The sequence below is a fragment of the Passer montanus genome, unplaced genomic scaffold (assembly GCF_014805655.1).
Source record: "Passer montanus isolate IOZ18808 unplaced genomic scaffold, ASM1480565v1 scaffold29, whole genome shotgun sequence".
NCBI classification, from domain to species: Eukaryota; Metazoa; Chordata; class Aves; order Passeriformes; family Passeridae; genus Passer; species Passer montanus.
Window position 1 is genome coordinate 3,846,513 of NW_024367596.1, and position 22,361 is coordinate 3,868,873.

The 22,361-nt window shown below is 42.7% G+C and overlaps 1 protein-coding gene across 1 annotated transcript; it reads left to right on the forward strand.

Moving 5' to 3' along the window:
* Positions 1–5,022: 5,022 nt before the first annotated feature.
* On the forward strand, positions 5,023–21,528 carry SEC62 (SEC62 homolog, preprotein translocation factor). The gene is made up of 8 exons (XM_039713604.1): positions 5,023–5,170; positions 12,604–12,712; positions 13,098–13,203; positions 14,208–14,418; positions 16,111–16,203; positions 18,570–18,630; positions 18,941–19,060; positions 19,593–21,528. The coding sequence occupies exons 1-8, from the start codon at positions 5,135–5,137 to the stop codon at positions 20,057–20,059; spliced, it is 1,203 nt and encodes a 400-aa protein (XP_039569538.1). The 5' UTR covers positions 5,023–5,134; the 3' UTR covers positions 20,060–21,528.
* Positions 21,529–22,361: the final 833 nt, after the last annotated feature.

Below are 22,361 nucleotides of genomic sequence, written 5' to 3' on the forward strand. Positions count from 1 at the left end.
TGTTGATTTGGCCCTTATACTGTACTTCCCTTTGTCCCATTCCCAAGTTTACCCAAGTCTGTTTATTTCCAGACAGACATTAGTCCTGCTACTATCCCCTCACTCTTCTTGAACCACTAATTTCCCTGTGGGTGAGGATGCAAATCTTTAATTCAGCCCAGAGTAAAGAAGAACCTGTTGTGTATGTTGTATGGAAAATCATGCAGTATTTTTCCTTATAGCACAGCAAAGACATGAATAGACATTTTGATTTATCAAAATTTAAAACCACATACAGCATCTCTGTGTGTGAATTACTGACACACTGATCAACCAACCAAAATGGCAAAACAGAAAAAGCACCACTGACCATGGAAAAAAAGAAAGCACCAAACCAACCTGGTTCTTTGCTGCAGCCTTGGCTCATCAGCCAGTCTTTGCTGATTACCTTTCTGTTCCAAGGTTCCAACAGCTTTGCTGGAGGAGCCCTGTGCAGCTGGGATTCGTGGGACTCCAGCTCTCCCTGAACACTCTGCAGTGGAAGGGGGTCTGTAAAGCACTCCCTGGCTTCTAGTTCAACCTGTTAAATGGAGGGACGTAAACTCAAGACTTGCATCCTTACGTGAAAAGTATTTTTAACTCAAACACTTGTAATCATAACAACAAATTTATGATTTTATAAAACAATAGCCAGGTAGGTTTTTTTAAGGCTATACCTTAAATATTGTAATCCTTATCCTCTCTTTCTGCCACTGGCAAAAACAGAGATATAAGCAAGCCCTTTTCATACAGACTTTTCCCTAAAACCTCAGCTGGTTCTTCCAGAAAATATATTGATGTATTTTTCATTTATGTGTCCATGTACATCCTCACTGACTCCAGCATGGTCTGATTGACAGTGGTCTTTATAAAGAGCTGATGTGCCAGCCCATATCAGGAGAGATGTATCCAGTAACTCACCAGTTACTGCTTAGATAAAATTTTATTTTTACAGTGAGCAAAGCTGATATTAGAAATAGATGCAGAAGAACCAAAGAAATTAGTTTTTAGTTCAATTGGAATTTTTGTCAGTTATATGTACCTAATAATTCTGTGTTGTATAGAAATGAAAAAGAACTTGCAAGAGTAGAAGTATTTAGGAACTTCCTTAGTGAAAGCTAATTATGGTGATTTGTCTAATAAACCTTTGTTGTTCTACTAAATTAAAAACTAAGTGGCTAACTAAATATTTATAAGCTTTTGAGATGGAAGTGACTCAGGGTATGTCTACATTGGAATATGTTTCTGAGTTATGACTCACATATTTGTGGGTGGATTTTATCTGAACCTTCCTTGACAGTATGTGATGCTGTGCAGTGCAAGACCCATATTCTTTATATTCTGAGCCCATTCAGTGTTGAAGCTGACTGGATGAAAAGGGAGGTCACTCCAGAGCCTGCAGCATGCTACCATCTGTAGATATTGAAGGAAATGGCTCCCAACGGGTTGATAGGGAATTTCCTTCCTTCCTTCCTTCCTTCCTTCCTTCCTTCCTTCCTTCCTTCCTTCCTTCCTTCCTTCCTTCCTTCCTTCCTTCCTTCCTTCCTTCCTTCCTTCCTTCCTTCCTTCCTTCCTTCCTTCCTTCCTTCCTTCCTTCCTTCCTTCCTTCCTTCCTTCCTTCCTTCCTTCCTTCCTTCCTTCCTTCCTTCCTTCCTTCCTTCCTTCCTTCCTTCCTTCCTTCCTTCCTTCCTTCCTTCCTTCCTTCCTTCCTTCCTTCCTTCTCCCCTCCCTCCCCCAAATCCTTAAAGATTATCTGTGTCTCCAGAGGAGAAGCTCCTTGCAAGTTTGTTTGTTCAGAACTGACACTTGCTTTGGCTTTGAACACCTCTCCAGTCTGTTTTGCAGAAGGCCCTGTAATCAGTGACATGCTTGCCAGTAATTCCATTGCCAGCACATGGCCTTGTCTTTCTGGTGTAGCTGTAGCTGGGGCAACCCCACATCATTTTCTGGATCCAGGATGACTGAACCCAAAGCAATCAGATATAGCACAAAGGCCAAAAAAAATTGACAGAAGTAAGTGAATATAAGGGTGTAAGAAAATATGTACCACAAAGAATAAAACACCACCTAACTCTGTGTCCTGTCCCAGGGGCCAAGAGAAGATACTTAAATCGGAGCACAGGAACAAAGCAATAATGAATTCAGGACAATTCCTTTATTTCCAGGGTCCTATCTCCCAGACAAACAGAGGTGATGTCTGTATTTAATGGTAGCTCATTAAGTATTTTCATTCCATCAATGTATCCAGCTGGTTTTTGAGCCAAGCATCCATACTGCTGTATTAGATCACACAGCTGGGGTAAAGCAGAGGGAAAAGGAGTTAATGAAATGCTGTTGGTTTGGCTTCAGTTGAAAGAGGAAACCACTGCACTTGTATGCAACATCCTTCTCAACAGTAATTCTGAATCTACAAGCATCACAATGGCAGTTGGCCTTTCATGGGCTGTGTCTTCACTGCCTGGTTCTGCAATGCTTCTTTTTGCAGCCTGCCCCACAGCTACAGACACTAACCTTAAACACAGGCTGTTTGAACCTTCACTTCCACTCCATGGCTTTCTTGGAATTCAGCCACTTGCTTCTCTCCTGCTCTGCCATTTTTACAACTGAGAATAAACTTGTTCCATGTGCAACTCAGTCATGATCTGCTCTGTACCCCAGAGTGGTAGGAATTCACCATCCACAGCCTTACACATTCCCTTGCCCATTTTCCATCCCTCAGTCCTTTCTTAGAGATCTGCTTGAAGTGATGGGTTTGCTCCCTGTGCTTCTCCTGGGAAGAGCCCCTGTAATTTAGTGTTTCACAAGGATGAATTGAAATTTCTGTAGAAAGAAAAAAAAAAAAGATACATCAATCAGATATCCAAGGTGCTTTTCTGGCAGCAAGTAGCTTGGTGTACTGCAGATAACATACCATGCCAAAAAAATAAAAACCTGCAACATGAAGAGCTGAGCATTAAAGGTGGGTTTGTGAATCAGCAATAGATTGGAAAAGAGCATAGAGGAGTAAGACCTGAAACCTTAAAAGAGCCCGAAAGTAGAAGTATGAGGGATGATGACCCATCAGGTGATTGCACCCTTCAGGAGGAGGCCAGAGGGATGCATCTCCCATGGAGCAGGGAATGTTCCACAGCTGAGGCTCCGCTTGTGCCTGTGCAGGGAGAGCAGAGGGGTCAGAGCTGCACCCTGCCAAAGCCCTTTCTGCAGCCATGGTGTATTATTGGCATCAGTAAGTTACAGATGGCTGAAACTTCCTCTGCAAAAAAGCCTCCATGTCAGATGTGCTTTTATGTTACTGTAAGTCAAGCACATGAAATCACTGCTAAAATTATTGCCAACTTAAAGCATGTATTTTTTAATAAATGCAGTCTGCCTGCTTTTTACGAGGCATTGTTTTATTGTAACCATAAAAACTTCAATTCCCTCTACCTAGAAGTTCATCTTTTGAATTACACTTTTCTAGTTCACTTACTCTGCAGTCAGTCAGCTTAATTTGTAACTTTTATAGATTTTCTGCCCAGCAACAGCAAAAGGAAAACATTCAACAGAAAAAGATGTTGTACCAGAAAAAGCACAAAACCTGGCACTGAAACTGAGGGGCAAACATGCTGCTGGAAGCGTTTTTAGGTTCTTAGTTGCCCAGTTTTCAATGTGAGAGTTCCAAATCATAGGGACAGAAAGGGGCAACAAGATTTGAGGGGACTGGACAAGACAATGCACACTGCACATACTTTTTCATCCCAAAGTGCCAGGGTGTGGTTTGGAAACACAGAGCCAGGATAAATGATTATACGCTTTGCTAACTCCAGTGACCTCATAGCACAAGTATGTGGGACAACCTCTGGCAAAAGGCCCTTCTGCTTTATATAGGTTTCTTTCTGAATGTAATTCTGCAAGTATATGGAGTCTGAGTAATGAATTTGTTTGAATAAGTACAAGTTAACAAAGGCGCTGGATTGAGCATCTTTAAGGTCTTACACCCTGTTTCAGTGTGTCAGAACTCAAACTTTAACAGCCAGAGCTGGAGCAAGGTTAAGGGCTGAGGGGGGAGAGGGGCTGAGGGGCTCTCAGTGGTGCCCTGTGACGGGACAAGGAGCAATGGCCATAGAGCAAAACACAAGTTCCACCTCAACACGAAGATTAATTTCTTGACGTTGAAGGTGGTAGAGCACTCGAGCAGGCTGTCCAGGCAGCTTGTGGAGTCTCGCTCTATAGAGACATTCCACACTCACCTGGACGCGTTCCTGTGTCACCTGCTCTGGGTGACCGTGCCTTGGCAGGGGAGCTGGACTGGATGATCTCCAGAGTCCCCTCTGGCTCTAAGAATCCTGATTCTGTGAAGGGAGGGCACTGAGTGGGGGGTCGGTGAGGGGCTGAGGAACCGAGGCAAGGTGGCGAGGGCTGAGGGGCTGGGGCGGGCTGAGGGAGGTGGTGGAGCTGAGGGAGATGGTGGTGGGGCTGAGGGAGATGATGAGGGGCTGAGGGAGATGGTGGCGGGGCTGAGGTGGGATTAGGGCTGAGGGAGGTGGTGGAGCTGAGGGAGATGGTGAGGGGCTGAGGGAGATGGTGGGGGGCTGAAGGAGATGGTGGGGGGCTGAGGTGGGATTAAGGCTGGGGGAGGCGCTGAGGCGGCATGAAGAGAATGAGGGACCGAGGCGGGATGGAGGGGACTGAGGGACCGAGTCAGGGCGCTGCGGGGCGGTCATGGACCGAGGCGCTGAGGCGGGACAAGGCGCTGAGGGACCGGGGTGCGATGTAGCTTTGAGGGGACAGACGGGAACCAAGACGGGTCGCTGAGGGGCGGAGGGGACACTATGAGTGACCGGGGCGCGATGAAGCGTTGCGGGAACAGAGGGGAACCACGACGGCTCGGCGAGGGACCGCGGCGGTCGCTGAGGAGCGGAGGGGACACTATGAGTGACCGGGGCGCGATGAAGCGTTGCGGGAACAGAGGGGAACCGAGACGGCTCGGTGTGGGACCGCGGCGGTCGCTGAGGGGCGGCGCTGGGCGGAGGCGCTGCGGGCGCGCCCCCTCCCCGCCCCTCCGCTCGCTCCCGCCGCCTCTCGCGAGGCCGCCGCCCCCCCCGCGCGCGTCACCGGCGGAGCGGACGGGGACAACATGGCGGAGCGGCGGCGGCACAGGAAGCGCGTCCAGGTACCCGAGACTCCCTCTCTTCTCTGTCTCTCCCTCCCCGCCCTGTGGCTCCCCCTCTCCGTGCTCAGAGCGGCTTCCCCCGCGGCCTCCCCGCCCGACGCTGCTGCGAGGTGGCGGCTGCGGGCGGCCCGCGGTGAGAGCGCCCCGGTCTCGGGGCACCGGGAGCCCCTCAGGCCGGGGCCGGAGCGCGGGCTGGCAGGTTCTCCTCGGAATTTTCTAGCAGATTGGTAAAGGCTGTGCAAACAGGATGGTGGAGCTGAAGTAGGAGCGCTGAGGGGCGGCCAGCGGGGCCCCCGGCACATCAGAGGCGCCCCCGCTTCATCCCCGTGGGCTCTGCGCCCTCAGAAGTTCTTCGTCTCTCCGTGACCAAAAAACGACATTTGGAGCTGTTCCCAGTTTACAATCGCTGTGTTATGCTCAGAATCTCCCCCGTTATCAGTGCCGAACAATGGCTTAGTGCGGGTGACACCAAAACACCCGGGAGCTGCGCCTTCACCCAGCGTGTCCGGCCCAGCAGACGTGGGACAGATGGGAAAAGCATCTTAAAAGCAAACGTGCCCCGAGCAGGAAATGATGCGGGAAGGAAAGGAAATTTGTGTCCGGAAAACATAAACAAACAGGCACGCCTGTAAATAGACCTAATCAGCTTTGACATCGTGTTAAAATGTGGTGATAATTGTGTGGTGGCACTGAGAGGCAAACGGAGGGCTGCTTTGGTGTTTTCACTTACCTGGGAGCCTGGAATGTCGAGGTGTAATTTTTACAAGGAGTTTTCAGAGTTTTTAATGTATGTTTTGGGCATACTTACAGTATCAGTGACCATAACACTCGGTACTGTTATGTGTTATCAACACTCGGCCTAAATAGTGTTTGTTTGGGGTTTATTGCTCTGCTGTAAGAGCAGATAATATTCACGGGAGAGATCACAGAGCCATTCAGCAGTGCAAGCTTCATATGTCACCCTTCTGCTTGGCTGCCCTCTCTCCTTTCTCAGCCTTCCCTTCCCCCAGGAAGATGGAGATCTGCCTGTACCTGTAAAGGTTCCTTTTTTCCCTTTAATTCCAATTAGCGAGGCAGGGGGAGAAGTGCAAGGAGTCGTTAATCAAAATCTTGTTGGACGAGCCCTATCCATCACAGCATTCAATGGATTATTGCAAAACATCACAGAATTATTCCTCTTTTACGATTTTTATAGGCTATCCCTTTCCTAGATGACAACAGCTCACTAAAGCACCCATCAAACCAAACTTAAACATAATTTAATGTTTGTACAACACCCAAGGCTGTGGTCTTGCAGGCAGTTAAGCACATACTTAACTTCCAGCCTGTTGGCAGTAAAAGTATTTCCCAGATTGTTAGTAATTAAATCGATGTCTGGCTTTTAAAACTTAAGGTCGAGGCCTAAATTTGTGATATAATTATGCAAATAAATGTGTCTTGTCACAGGTTCCTAGTGTAGGTCAACAACAATGGAAGACAGGACAGTGGACAAAGAATACTGGTGAATGCCCAGGGGGTGTTCTTAATTGGTCAGTGAATAAAACAACTCATATTTTTCTTGGTAGTGACTTTTGGATTTCATTTTTCTTAAGCTTTTTGAACTTTACTGGCATATTTGCAGTATGATTATCACGTTTTTCAGGCTCATGCTGCAAGTGTCTTCTTTTAAAATCAAGTGTGGGATTTTTATTCGTAGGTGCTTCGAGTGTTTTAGCAGTGTGTACTTAATTTAAGGTGATGTTACCCCCCTGAAGAGATTATTTATTGTACTGTATGCATGTGTGACATCTGAATATCCTGGATTTTTTGACAGGAGTGAGGTTCTTGGGAAAAGCTGGTGTTTTAGCTGTGAATGAGGCTGATGTAATGGAGTTCAGTTAGAAAAACCATGGGCTCAGAACCTGGGTTGGGAATGAATTTTGGTAGGATTTTATGCTTGCCATCAAGTTTAGAATCATGGTAGATATGTCAGATAGCCAGACATGAAAAAAGGCTCAGAAATAGTTCAAAGTTCTGTCTAGGCTGCTCCACGTTTCCCCTCGAAGCAGTCACAGGAAGGATGTGTTTCATGGAATGCACTTTCATCAAAGGACACATTGCCCAATGTGTGTTGCATAGCTTAGACTCTTCCTCTGAAAGTTACAAAAGTTGCAAAAATTTTAACTTCAGAAGTTTGAACAAAGATATTTCAGAGGTAAATTTCTGCAAGTGTCATTCCTGATGGCAACTGAACTGTAATCAACACAGATTAATGCAGACATGCAGTAGTGAAGGGAGGCTGGTCTGTGGGATGCAGATTGCTTACCCAGTGGCTCCCACATGATTCAAATGTCTGAAACCAAGAATGCTTGCTGTGTGTAAAGGACTTACTGGCAGAAAAACAACATATGTTGTCTAATGGCTAGTTTAATATTTTTATTTTAGACAAAATACATCTCAAAAGATGGGAGATGCCTTTGAATGCCTGTTACTCCAGCAACCTGATCAAAGCTACTTCATGTCTTGGAACTATATTTTTTTCCATAAGTGTCCTGAAATATTCACTTAACCACAAAACATTCAGTGTTGTTTCCTTTGGGCCGGGTAACACGTGGCACTGTGCTGGCAGCTCTGCAGTTTGACTGTTAAATAGGCATTAAGTTTTCATTTCCTTGGCTGCATTCCACGTGCACAGTTTTAGTCTGCCCGTGTCGGGTTTTGGGCTGATCTTTGCCTTGGGATTAACAGCGCCTGGCATCGCACCTTGTTGCTATGTCTGCACTCCAGAAATGTTAATGCACACAAACACTGCTCCTGAAAAGAGAGAAAACAGCTCTGGGCAGGCTGGGGTCAGTGTCTCACTGCAGATTGATGGCTGAGGTGGCATCAGTGCCATTAATGACAGGTACTTTCCTTGTTGACTGTTTTTCTTTGATTCAAGTGCTGAGATTCTCCTGATGAAGGACATCTACTAATCATTAACTCTTGTGGCCTACAGCTGGGTCCTGTTGTGATTTGGGTTCTGCTGGAAGGAAGATGCACAGCTGCAGAGCTGCATTGCTGCTCCTGTGCTGCAGTTTTGTGTGAATGACTCTGAAAAGGATCTGCAGAAAGGACAATGCAATGCTTTTCCAGTAACACATATTTTACTCCAGCTTGGCCATTTGGCTTTATTTTCTTCATAAATTCTAGTAAAGATGAGTGGGATGATAACAAAGGAGACTGGTTAAATTATGTCTGTGAAAGCTGAGTGGTATCATCTGATAGAGGAGGAAGAAACAAAGATCAAGGGGGCAAAAAAAAGTTGAAAAATGGGAATGAAAAGTAGCAGCCTGAGTTGTCATTAAAACAAGAATCAGTACTTTGGAAATCTTGAGTTACGTTTTTGGAGGTGGGAAGGGAAAAAGTCAGAGCAGCTGGCCTGGCGTTGGAAGGGGACTGAAGCTGGTGTGTTTTGGCCTCAAAATACTGTTCAAAATACTGCACATTGCTCCTTGGATCTGTTTTAGAACTCTGTATGTTTACACAGTTCTGTATGTTTTGCTCAAAAAACTTAGCAGGTTAAAAAACAAGAGGGAAGAAAACAGATACTTTTGTTTTCATAGGATATGTACTGGACTGCAAAACATCTGCTAATCTTTTTCTGTAAAGAAAAGTTAATGTTTTGTGGCCAGCACATAATCCAGAAGAACTGGTTTCTCCACATGGCTCTGCCACAGTTCCTTTTAGGAGACCTGGGGCAGTCCTTGTACTGGTCATCAGTGCAGGGGCAAGTTTGTGTTTGTTAGTCACTGAAGAAAACTGGGATGTCCTAAGAGCAAGCCCTGACACCGTGGTGTGTTTGTTTCCCCCCACCTACTCCAGCCATGCCAATTTCCGTGCTTTTTCTTGGTCTGTGGCACGTTGGTTTATTTCAGGCAAAGTACAAATATCTCAGCATCACCCAGTACCCTGCCACAGAGCATCCACTCTGAGATCCTGACAGTCAACAGGGAAGGGAAAAACACAATCCTGCAGTTCAGCCCAAGCTGTGAGGTGCTCAGCACTTTCAGAGAAGAGTAGGCTGGTGTAGTTGTAAAGTCTTTGTAATGAGGTGTGTGGAATGGAACCTGGGCTGACACTGTGTCATTCTTGATGTAGCCTCTCAGCTTGAAAAGCAGGCACCACATGATGAATGTGCTTAAATTTCTTCTTTTCCTTTTCTGAAAACTGTATCAACTATTAGGCTTCAGCAGCCTGCTTTTGAGGGATGGTGTTCTGCAAACCTAAGAGCCAAGAAATCAACTAGGTATTGTTTCATTGAAATAAAAGAATTTTGATGACCCTTTTGAAACAGAGGAACATAAATCCTTGTAATGATGTGGCTGCACATGGAATAACTTGTCTTGCTAGTGACCCTCATCATTTACTCCTCTGATTTTCCAGAACCCTGTTTATGTTACTAGGTTGTGGAAGGAAGTTGGCCTGTCTTGGTCATGCTTGTCTTCTTGCAACTGTGATGCAAAGAGGGAATAAAATGAGAGCAGTTTTCAAACCAGAAATGTGCTCTGCCCTTTTGTCGTCCACTGAGTGTTGCAGGGTAGGAAAACCTGAATAAGTCATGCTTGGCTAGAGCCGAGGGGGAGAATTCAGTGGCTCAGTTCAGATGTGATTTTGCTGTGTTCAGGCCTCTGGTGCTGCAGTCCCAGCTGGGGGTTGAATTAACTGGGAACTGCATCCATGCATTGAAGCCCAGCAGGGACTGTGCTGTACTTTGATTTGGGAGATAATGGTAAGTTAGATCAGGACTTTCCCTTCACTTCAGCGAGTCTGGAAGGTCCCTGGGTTTGATTGTCCTTTTATGAATTCATATAGGGCAGAACTATGATTGAGAATTATTCCTAAAATATTTAAATGTATTTGCATTTCTAGCAAGTCACTAGGCTGAGCACTGCTGTTTCTGTCAGTAGGTGAAGGTCTGTCCAGACAAGTAAGAAATTTGGTTTGATTTTATTTTTAATGGCCAGAGTTTGTAAGTCACCAGGGATTATAAAATCTCAAAATTTTACATGCTGTCTAGTGACAACGTGGGCTATTGTTAAAACTGAACACAAAATTTGGTTGAACTGCAACTTTTAAAAGTTGTGTCTAGGGTAATGAACTCACCATTGCTTTGGTTGATTTCATTTATTGATAGAATATGTTATTTTCTGTCAGTCATTTATTTTCACATTTTAACAGAAGCCTGGCTCTGCAAACAAAGGGATGAAAATAGGATGAAAAATGGGGATTAAATTGCAGGGGACACTTTCTCAGAATGAGCTCAGTTAAACTGTGGCAGTCTGTCTCACTGGGAAGCTTTTTTTGTTTGGGCTGTTATGAAACTATCCCTCACAGACAAAGCAATAGAGAGAAAGGAGCAATAAAAAAATCTCCTGGTGCCAGCCCCTGCCTGTGTAGTGCATCACATGACCCAGCAGAATCATAAATATTTTAGGAAGAAGGAGAAAAACCACCTTAGCAGAGGAATTAACACTGATGAGAATATCTGCAGTTTCTCTGTCTGTTTTACTGCCCATCCTGTTAAGAACACTTGCCCTGTGAATTGTTCCAAATTTCATTTGCTGACAGGAATTAGTAGAAAAGCAGTGTTCCACACACAGTTGCTGCCTGCAGTCCCCAGTCTGCAGGTGCCTTGTCCCAGTGGCAATGATGGGACACAGACACTTGTTTTATTTCAGTCATTGGAGCCCCTTTTGTTGCTGTTCAGTTACTCTGGTACCAAGTTTGGTGCCTTGGTGTGATTTACAGTCACTGGTACAACTGTACCATGTAAGAGGACCTGAAACCACAGAACATAAGTTATGTGCATACATGCACTGTCAGGGAATAGTTTTCTTATCTGATGTTCAATACAGATTTTTAAAATTTAAAAATAAAAAAAGGATTGAACGTGCAGCAGGAGGTAATATCCATTCGAGGACTGTTAGGGTTATCTGGCCTAATTTGGGCATGTTTTTGAAACTACCTGGTGAGTGAGCATATTTCTGCTTTCATATGGAGGATTTAGACTTTTTTTTAAAAAGTCTCAGAACTCGGGACTATGGAGCCTTTAGATCATTTGGATACCTTGTGTCTGTATTATTCTCTTCAAAATTCTCCTCAGACGGGAAAAGCAACAATCTCCTCTGGAAGGATACTCATTAACCAGTTGGTTTTGAAAGTTAGCTGTTGAAAATTAACAACTCTTACCATCTGAAGCTTTTATTCTGGTGTAAACACATCTATTTCACCTTGCATTTCCATTTAACATGCTGCTTGTGATGTTATGATTATACATCTTAAAAGCAGTAGTGGAGGTTGTATATGTTTATTGACCTTTAGGAAACTTAGGTCTTTAAATAGACTCTGAAACTTTTATTCCTGTAAATGACAAATCTGATTTGTGGTTAATATAATCTATTTCTTCAGGCAACACAAGAAGAACAGGTACAGAAAAGGCATTGCAGTGTGGAAAACTGTCCTGTGTTTCTGTGTTACTGATCCACAAGTAGCAGGGGGGGTGGAGAATTAAACCTTATGGATTAAAAGAATTTACAGAAAATAATTTTGAGGAAGTTAGTGTAAGTCAGTTTAATATCCCAACCTATGGTTTCTTTCAGATATATTTTTGTGAAGCAGGAACATTATAAAGTTCTTCCATTCTCTGCTTGCAAGTATCAGATCTTAATTTTACATAACTGAAAATGCCCATCTCCATCCTTCTGCTTTTTACATCTCAGAGTCCTGTTACCTCTCTGCAAGGTGGTAAAAGCACAGATTCTGTGAATGTGTGCAGACTTCTCATAAAACATTGGTTTTGATGTTCAGGTTTCATCCTGCTGTGCTTTCCTCCTGATGTTCTACTCTGTAGATTGGAATAATCTCTTCAAGGATACTCTATAAAGTCTCATTCTGTAGTTGTGCAGTGGGCAAATAAATTTTCTAGCTAAATCTTTCCGTTTCCTTTCAACTTAGTTTTCTCCTTCTCACATGAAATCTGAGCAGCTCTGTGTTCTGAGTGCCTACATTGCTGTCATTTCATACACACTCATTCCTCACTCTGCTTTTTCTTTGTTCCCAGCTTCACAACTGCTTCCATCCCAGCTGTGTACCTTAAGCAGCTTCCCATGAGCTGCTTTCCTCTTAGGCTTTCCTTTAGTTTCCTCTTTCTACAGATCTGCTAAAGGAGTTTCTTCTCCTTACCTTCAGTTCATCTAACTTGAGATTTGCTGCTTTTTTTGCTTCCTGTAGACAGAAAGTTCTCGGGAAAAATTACTTGACCTATTTTTACTTCCTTTATATTTTATTTGTTATTTATATATTGCTGTGAAATGATGAAGATTTTGCAATATCTGATTTTTTTCCAGCCCAGAAGGGTGATTTGCTTATGTGTTTAAAACTGTATTAATAACTTTTGACTTTTCCCACTGTAGGAAGTTGGTGAGCCATTCAAGGAGGAGAAGGCTGTTGCTAAATACTTGCGCTTCAACTGTCCAACAAAATCCACCAACATGATGGGCCACCGGGTTGATTATTTTATTGGTAAGTTTGCTTTTAACCAGAGAATTCTGTTTTCTTCTAACATTGCACTTGGAGGGTGAGAGAGGCTGTTTTATTTTTATTAATAGCACTTTATCTAATAAGTACTGATCCTACAATTTGGTTTTGAAAATGTATCTAGGTATTAAGAAGCCATAAAGTTAATCTCACTAGCCTGGAGTAAATGCAATAAACTTTTCACTCTGTGGTTTAAAGGTGTGTGATGTCAAGAGGAATATATTTCAGAATAGTGACTAATCTGACTTGAAAGACTGAAAGGATGTAGAACATCACCAGAACAGACTGGTCATTGTGGTTCAAGGAATGTAGACTAAATATTAAAAATAATGTTAATTTGAATGCATTTTTAATTTTTTTTTTTCTCTAGCTTCAAAAGCTGTGGATTGCCTCCTGGATTCTAAATGGGCAAAGGCAAAGAAAGGAGAGGAGGCTCTCTTTACAACCCGAGAGTCTGTAGTTGATTACTGCAACAGGTATGGCCCAGGCTACTTCTTCAGTGTCACTAGTGGCTGTGGTTGTCCAGATGTCACAGTTATTTAGGAACCAATGTAACTTGGGCTTTGTGCATCCTAAAACTTAGCATGTATGCAAAAATAATGATTGTAATGATTTATATTGCTGTGTTTCAGGGTGGAAATGATGTAGTTTCATTATTTTTATTCCCAGAACACTCTCAGGCTTTCCCTGCACTGCTTGGGGCAGCAAGGTGAACCAAAGGAGTTTCCTGAATTTTGCCAGTATTTGAAGTCAGTAGGGTCACAGCTCTTAAATCTCTGTCCCTGCTGTCTGAGGAGCAGGATTCTCTACTGCTCTTCCTGTTGGGAATTCAGCTGTGCCCCTTTCAAGAATGTTTCTAGTTGGTGACAACCTTAAGAATACCAAATACTACATCCTGCTGCCCTGCTTTTATATTGGCCATATATTTATATTTTTATATCTCCATACATAAATAGATAATATATGCACTTGCAATAAGGACTGTTTGTAGCTGACAGGAAGGGCAGACTTGGCATGGGTACCTCAGTTTCAATAGAGCAGTTCTGGTCATTGTGCATCACTTACCAGTGATCTTGATGAGCTGTATGTCCACTTCCTTATTTTGACATGAACTTGAACATAAATATTGCAGGAATTGCATTAATGGGAAAGATAATTAAATGGATCTGGTGGGTTGCTGTATCCTACATCTTGTGTGTTCATTTATATCTGCAAAATGCTGCCACAGAAAAGTACAGTTTTTACCCAGTTTTGAACAGATGAACCAGAAAAAGCAAAGCAACAGGCAAGACATGGGATAAGTAGGTCTGGTGTGTGTAGCTGTAAATAGAGCAGATGATTGTGACCTTGCCTTTCAGTCATGCTGGTCGTGATTATGTTAGAGAGATAATCTAGAATGGTGTCTGATAACATAATTGAGTGTAAATGTTGTTCTCACAGCTGCACTTAAATGAATAATTTTAACTTATTTCATTTTAAGACTCCTGAAAAAACAGTTCTTTCATCGAGCGTTGAAAGTGATGAAAATGAAACCTGACAAGGATACCAAGAAAGAAAAGGAAAAAGGAAAGGCTGAGAGTGGGAAAGAAGAGGAGAAAAAGAGCAAGAAGGAAAGTGGCAAAGATGAAAAAACGAAGAAGGAGAAAGAAAAGGAAAAGAAAAAGGATGGTGAAAAAGATGAGTGTAAGAAGGTAAGTACTGTGTGTAAGGGAAGTGACAAACCTGTTACAAATACATCAACAGATTTTTAATACTGCACTGGCTAAGAAGTTGATTATTCTAAAATATGTCTTGATTTATTTTCCTGTTTTCATCTCTAAAATATGCTGCTTTTTGTTGTTGTTGTTGTTGTTACATTTTGAATTGGTCTTATTTTGATCTGGATCAAAAAAGAGGCTTCAGTTGGCCTTTGTGTACCTTGTCATCTTTTAATGTGGGCTGAGTTAATCCAAACCTGTTTCTCTGCAGTGGCAGCAGGCAGGGAGGCTGTGTACATCAGTTACCATAGAGTGACACATGTGCATGTGACCAGACATCCAAACCAGTGCAGCTGCACCAGTGAAACAAACAGTTTTGCAGTGTTTGGTAACAGGAATGTTTGGAATGTCACATTTGGTATGTGGGGCCAGCTTCCATGACTGCCTGCATCCTGCTTCCTTGCACTTGAGCTTCCAAGTTTAAACTGCTACTGCTGTACAGGTTTTAATGTGGTTTGGGTTTGTTTTCACTCCTGGTTGGCTTTATTACTTATTTATTATTAGCAGAACAGAATTTCTAAAATGTTGGGAAACTGCAGGAGAAACTTGATGAGTGAATATGGTGTTTCTTCTCCATTCAGTGCTCTGAATCTGTGAGAGTTAGTAGGATAGTGGTCCATAGTTACTCCCATTCAGACATTCCTAACTGAAATAATGGCACATCTAGTGAGAGTTGTAGTCTGTCTACAAAGGTTTGGCTGTCCAGAGAAAACTAAGTGGTGAACAGAAGAGTTCTAAACAGGATAATCCCACTGCAGTCCCAGCCCAGTGTAAGATCACCCAACCCCTGAGGTACTGCAAAATGCTGATTATGAAAGTAATGAACTCCTCCATTCCACTGTCATAGGGGAGGTACATTATTCCCAGATATTTTAAATATTAAATGTATGTTAATTTTTAAATAATCATTATTTATTGAACAGATATTTAGTAGATTATATAAGCCAGTGGGTAGGAACTTGAATGAAACACAGGACTAAAACCACAAAGTTAATCCCTCACAATGAAGTAAGCAAAGAGAAGCAAACAGGAGACAGGGAAGAGGAAGCACAAGATCCTACAAGAGATTGAGGAGGACAAATAATAAATGGGCAGAAACTGATTCTGCCAGGATGTCTGTTTGGTAAATATGGCACTAAAATAGCAAATAATTCTAACAAAGTCAGTGATGGTGAAGTGTTGCTCCTGTTCTTGATCCCTGTACAGACTTCCTGTTAGTATCAGCCCAGCTCTGCTAGGCATTTGATGCCACAGTGTAATCCTGAAGTCTTAGTCTAAAAATGAGTCACTAAAATGAGATTTCTCTTTACTTACAATTTTCCTTGATTTTTGAGGTACCCAGTTGATAATAAATAAGAACAGGAGGAAGTAAAGTGTCTTTACTTTAAAAAAAACCCAAAGAAGTGGGAACATGATCTTAAGTTTATGAAAAGTTACCAGCTTAAATATATTAACAGATACTATAAATTAAATTAAAATATTTCATAAAAATAATGTACAATATTAAATATAAAAACTAAAACATTGTATTTAGTAATTTTATATGTAATTATTTATATATATATACTTAATATATAATAATTTTTATATATTAGATATAAATAAAATATTAATGTTTGTCCTCAGGATGACACACCAGGAACACCCAAGAAAAAGGAAACGAAGAGGAAATTTAAACTTGAACCACATGAAGACCAAGTTTTCTTGGATGGAAATGAGGTAAGATTTTTTAGGTGCTTTTCAGCTTTGGGTATCACCATGCTATTATCAGACAATAATTTACTGGATTTCTGCAAACTCCTTCTTGACACATTGAAAGAAAAATCAATGGCAATGTGATGGCTGATCTTGAAACCAGATTTTCAGATACGTCAAGGAGGTTAAAGACAGGTAAGGAGAGGATAGTAACTTAAAAAAAATCCTGAAGGAAACTTCCTTGCAGTAGTTGAGGTGTTGGTGGCCATGAGGTGAAATGTTAATTTTTATATATTAGATATCAATAAAATATTTATGTTTGTCCTCAGGATGACACACCAGGAACACCCAAGAAAAAGGAAACTAAGAGGAAATTTAAACTTGAACCACATGAAGACCAAGTTTTCTTGGATGGAAATGAGGTAAGATTTTTTAGGTGCTTTTCAGCTTTGTCAGACAATACTGTAATTTACTGGATTTCTGCAAACTCCTTCTTGACACATTGAAAGAAAAATCAATGGCAATGTGATGGCTGATCTTGAAACCAGATTTTCAGATACGTCAAGGAGGTTAAAGACAGGTAAGGAGAGGATAGTAACTTAAAAAAAATCCTGAAGGAAACTTCCTTGCAGTAGTTGAGGTGTTGGTGGCCATGAGGTGAAATGTTTGTCCTCAGGGTGGATTCAGGGGCTGGTGGAGCTGACCCTGCCTGGGACAGGAGGGTGGGACAAAGACTCCTGAAGTCCCTCCAGCCCAACTTACCCCACAGCCACTGCCATGCCAGAATTGTTCTAAGCCAAACAAACCTTCCAGGACACTGTTCAGTCACAGGAGGGGAAATAAAAAATACCTGCCTGGCTTTGTGATCTGAGCAGACAGGCAACCCTTTGGCATTCCTGAAAGCTCATCCTGGCTTTACCACTGAAATTTTGGCCTTAAATTCTTCTGTGTGCTTTGCTGTTCTGGAAGACAAAGAATTTAATTATTCACCAGCTCTGTAATGTACATAGTCACATTTGTGCTTCTCAAGTTTAGGATAAGGGATAAGTTTTACTGTGCTGTGTTGATGCTGTGTGTGGCTGTACTGGAATCTGCCCCAGGATTCTTGTGTTCCTTTGGCTATAAAACATACATGGCAGCAAATTCTGTAAATAAATCACTTGTGCAGAAAATGCGTTTCCCCTTTATATCCTTTTTACCTTTCTCAGTTCTCCTACACTTGCTTTGCTCTGTTTCATCCCATCTCATGTGGAATCACACCCAGCTCTGGTCCTCCCTGTTCTCTCTACATGAAGTGCCCATTCCAAATGAGGCTGCAGCACAGTATCTGCAATACAACAGGATTTACTGCTTGTCCTAACATCAGTTACTTCTCTCTTTATTAATGAGCTGACATTTTTTAATAACTGTAATTCACAAAAGCTTTTTATTAAGTAGTAGCTATTAGAGCCAGTTCCTGTGTATTTGTATTAGAGCTGGGTTTTTCCCTTTCCCTCATTATTTTGCACTTACAAACACTGGATATCACACACTCTCTGCCCAGTCACCATCTTCAGCTTGCTTGGGCTCCCAGAACAGCTGTCTGGCAGCAGCTGCACCTGAATACAGTTAACTTTGGCACCCTGTGGGAAGCAGAATGTTAAATATTTATTGCATCACACAGAATCACTGCTGCCTCCCAGGTGCCCTTCTGGTAGCTGGTATTGACACATCTGCAATGAGGGTTGCAGGTTTCTAGTAACCAGCAGCTTCTTTTCATAGTTAGAAGCTCGGATACAAACTCTTTAGTTTGCTAAGGAAAAAAAAAACAAACAAACAGATCTTTCTAGTTAGAAAATCCTGCACTTTACCAAGAAGTTTTTCATTTATGGCTGAGCAGCTGAGATTGAAATGGATCCACGGTTCTCACACAAACATTTGGCTCTGGGAGTTGCAGCTGTAGATGTAGAGCTACCAGTGCTGTGGGACAGAGGGTACAGGGCCAGCACAGGGCCTGCCTCCTTTGTTCCAGGTGTGCAGTCTCAGTGTTTTCTTTCCAAAGCTCACAGGACTTTTTGTTTCCACTTAGTGGACTTGGGAACTTTTTGGGTTTTTTGCATTTTTTTTGCTTCATGCTGAACAACATTAATGAATAAAGAAAGACACAACTAAACCTTGATTCAGTGATATTTCAGACATAGTTCTGCTGTCTGATTTTCCTCAGGATTACATCACCTGTCAGTCACCCTTCCTAGGAATCACGACCCCTTGCCCTGCCTGGGTGCTGACCAGAAGGCCTTTTGCTCAGCACCAAGCATTGCAGCCTGGCAGAGAGTGTTGGGGTGAGGGAATACACGAGATGTTTATCAGAGAGCTTGTTCTGAGTGTAACCCACGTCATCTCTGTTGCAGGTCTACGTGTGGATCTATGACCCTGTTCACTTTAAAACTTTTGCCATGGGACTTGTCCTTGGTAAGTCAGCGTAGACACAAGTTGTTTATTTCTGTTGCCTTCAGCTAACCAGTGAGTTGTCCAGTGGGCAAACGTGGGTTATGTAAAAATATGAAATATGTTATGAGTGATACATTTCTGACCCTAGAATTTGTAATTGTGTAGAATAAGACAAACCAGCTAATTTTATTTTTTAAAAATCTAAAATAGTATAGATGTTAACTGAGTCTAAGGCACTACTTAGAATGAGCAGTAAAGCTGGAACCTCTGTACATGTACCAGGAAAAACTAATGATGCTTCTCGTGCCTCTGTCCTGCCCTCCCCGCTCAGTGATCGCCGTTATAGCCGCGACCCTGTTCCCGCTCTGGCCAGCCGAGATGCGCGTCGGTGTTTATTACCTCAGTGTGGGCGCCGGCTGCTTTGTGGCCAGTATCCTGCTCCTCGCCGTCGGTGAGTGTCGGCAGGCGGCTCCGAGAGGCCGGAGCACAGCCCGGCTCCTCCCCGAGCTCGGCTGGGCGGTGCCGCTGCCCGGGACGTGGTTCGGCCGAGTGCGCTTCCCCGCGGCCAGCGGGTGTCACAGTTGTGCCACGGGAAGAGGGAGAGCTCAGGCTCGTGTCACCTGTCGGTGTTTCCTGTGTAGTGCAGATTCGTTTACTGCCTGTGTTTAAACAAAAAAATGCGGAACAAACCCAGAACTACACACATAAACATACTTAGAGGCGAGAATGGTGTCACCAGGATTTTAAAGCTTTCTGTGGCAGAGGGGTTAAGAGCTAAATCAGAGATAAGATCCGTGGTTAGTGGGGTGGAGACATGGGAAGAACAAACTGCTCCACAGAGCTGTTGTGGAATGAGGGGCTTCCCCTGAACATTCCCCAGTCCCTGGCTGGGGGTGGCCATTAGCAGTGAACATCTCTTACAGCATGGTTGTACACTGTGTGTGTCTGTAATAAAATCCAAACTTTCCCTTGTTTTCACACAGCTCGCTGCATCCTTTTCCTTATCATCTGGCTCATCACTGGAGGAAGGCATCACTTCTGGTTCCTGCCAAACCTTACAGCAGATGTGGGATTCATTGACTCCTTCAGGCCCCTGTACACACACGAATACAAAGGACCAAAAGCAGACTCAAAGAAAGAGGAAAAAGCAGAATCCAAAAAGCAGCAAAAATACGACAGCGAGGAGAAATCAGACAGTGAGAAGAAGGAAGAGGAGGATGGAAAAACAGAAGGCACAAGGAACTCGGGAACAGACGGCTCAGGAGGAGAGCGGCATTCAGACACTGACAGTGACAGGCGCGAAGATGACAGGTCCCAGCACAGTAGTGGCAATGGAAACGACTTTGAAATGATCACAAAAGAGGAACTGGAACAGCAAACAGATGAAGGGGATTGTGAGGAGGAAGAGGAGGAAGATACTGAAAGTGGGCCTTCACATGGAAAATCATAACTCACTGTGGTTTGGGACTAAGTATGTGCAAATGGTTGGATTTTCTTTGTTGGCTGATCACCAAAACATAGACCATACAGTAGCATCTTTGTTTGCTGAAATATCCGTGTTACCAAACAGTTTTATATCTAGTTCCTTCATTTTTTTTAACCATTAACTTGATTACTCGGTACTATGTTAATCATTAATATCCATTTACAGAAGTTTTATCAATTTGACAGGTTTTTTATTGATTGATAGGTTGCCCAGATTGTCCTCAAACATACTGAAAAACATCATTTTCTGGTACTTGCATAAGTGGTCAATTAGTTTAGCTTCTCAAACTTGCTTTTGTAAACCAGGTAAAAGTTGAATGACCAAATCTCAGATTATTCCTAGTTATCCTCATCTGATAGTTAGTAAAGCCCTTCTTAGCCCACAGCCTTCTTGATATTTTTCTTGATTTTGTTTTCAAAAGATTGTGAGAACTTTCCTGAGAAAACTAGTTTTAGCAGAAGTATTTTGCTGACAGTAGAGGAGCTGGTAGTGCTGAATTTGGCTGCAGTGTTCTCTGTTTCTCCAGCCTATGCCCCAGCAACTGAGGAAATCCAAACTGGTTTTGTGCATCCAGTGCAGAGAGAGATGTCATCTCCAGCAGGTGAAGGAAGCAGCATGGTTTGGAAATGATGGCTGTTTTCTTTCTCCTGCTCCATCATAATTTAAAAAGAAATGTATTCTGTACATAATTTACAAATAAAGCAAACCATTTACTTTAACTGCTACTTATTATTTAGAGATTTGATCCAGCATTCAGTTTGTATTATTGAAGCCATGTTGTGGTGTATCTATCAGAGAAATGCAAGTCGAGAGGACCTCACGGAGTATTTGTGTATGATTGGTAGCTGTTCCACAGAAGCTTTAGTTTTGTGCCAACATTCCATGTATTTGAGTAAATTGATCTTTATTAAATGAAAGCAAACACCAGAGCTGTATGGATGCCTTAATGTCAAACCTCTCTGTACTCTGGAACTGGAGTAGTTTTAATCTGAAGAGGCAGGAGAGTGTTGGTGTGCTCAGAGCTGATGTGAAGTGACCATTAATACTGTTGGTGAATCCCTCGGAGGAGCCTCTGTGCAGGATGGGCTGGAGGTCTTGGCTGACTGAGCATGGAAGAAGTTACAACTCAGCCTCTTTCCTCTCAAGGACTTTGTAGATTTGTCTTCCCAGCCCACTCAGAGAAGATGAGGGTAAGAGAATTTTTTTTCCTATCCTAAATTGCTTCCCATCCTTCCAGCGTCGGCATTTTGGATGAAGATTCCAATTTTTCAGATTGTGCAAATATATACATCATCATGGTTGCATTGATAAACAATTCATGGATATGGTGTATTTGCTTCTTAAATCCTGAATAGTTACTCCATAAGGAAAGAGATAAATTGGATCACTTTTTTATTAATATAGCAAAAAAATTAAAGGACCCATTAACTAAACAGATTGACTCCTGGCCACTTGTGTGTTATCACTGATTAATGGGCTGATGAAGTACTGTTGTACCTGAGTGGGGTGTGCACAATGTGATGGGGAGAGCAGAGCCTGCACTGGGGTATCACAGAGCAGCCAAACCCTGGACAGAGTTTTAAGAAGTTAATGAAGTGGTTTTCAGTTATTTCAAGTACGTTTCCTCCTCCAAGTGAAATAACATCTTCAGGCCATGCTGAGCAAAAAAGTGGAAATAGTCAAATAAAAACTAATGTTGCCATTTGCTCCCTGTTCAGGGGTGTGTGCCACATGCCAGCACTGCCCACTTGGAGAGAGGTGTCTGGGTTCTGGAGTCCTTAAACAGCAGCTCTTTCTCTAGCAATTTAAGAAACAAGTGAAAATGATGATTTTATGAACTTTTATTTCTCTATCTGTAGAAAAGTTATAGTGGTGGGGAGATGATAAGCAATTCTGAAACAGTAAAGTCTGTTCATAGCAGCAGATCAGGGGAAGCATTTATGTTCCCCTACTGTGGATCACACAGCAGACTTTTCTGGTGCTTGATATAAAAAATAGGTGATAGATAGAGAGATAGAGAGATGGATGATAGTTGTTTTGGCCTTTTTCTGTCTAGATAGATAGATAGATAGGTGGATGGATGGATGGATGGATGGATGATAGTTATTTTGGCCTTTTTCTGTTTGGAATAACACTGGCTGAAGCTCTGTGAGCATCATGCTGCAGGAAGAATGGTAGATAAAGAAAACTGGAGAATGTCTCAGTTCCTCAGGTGCTCTCGTTACACTTTCCCAGGACTCAGGAGGGGTGGCACAAGCATCTGCCC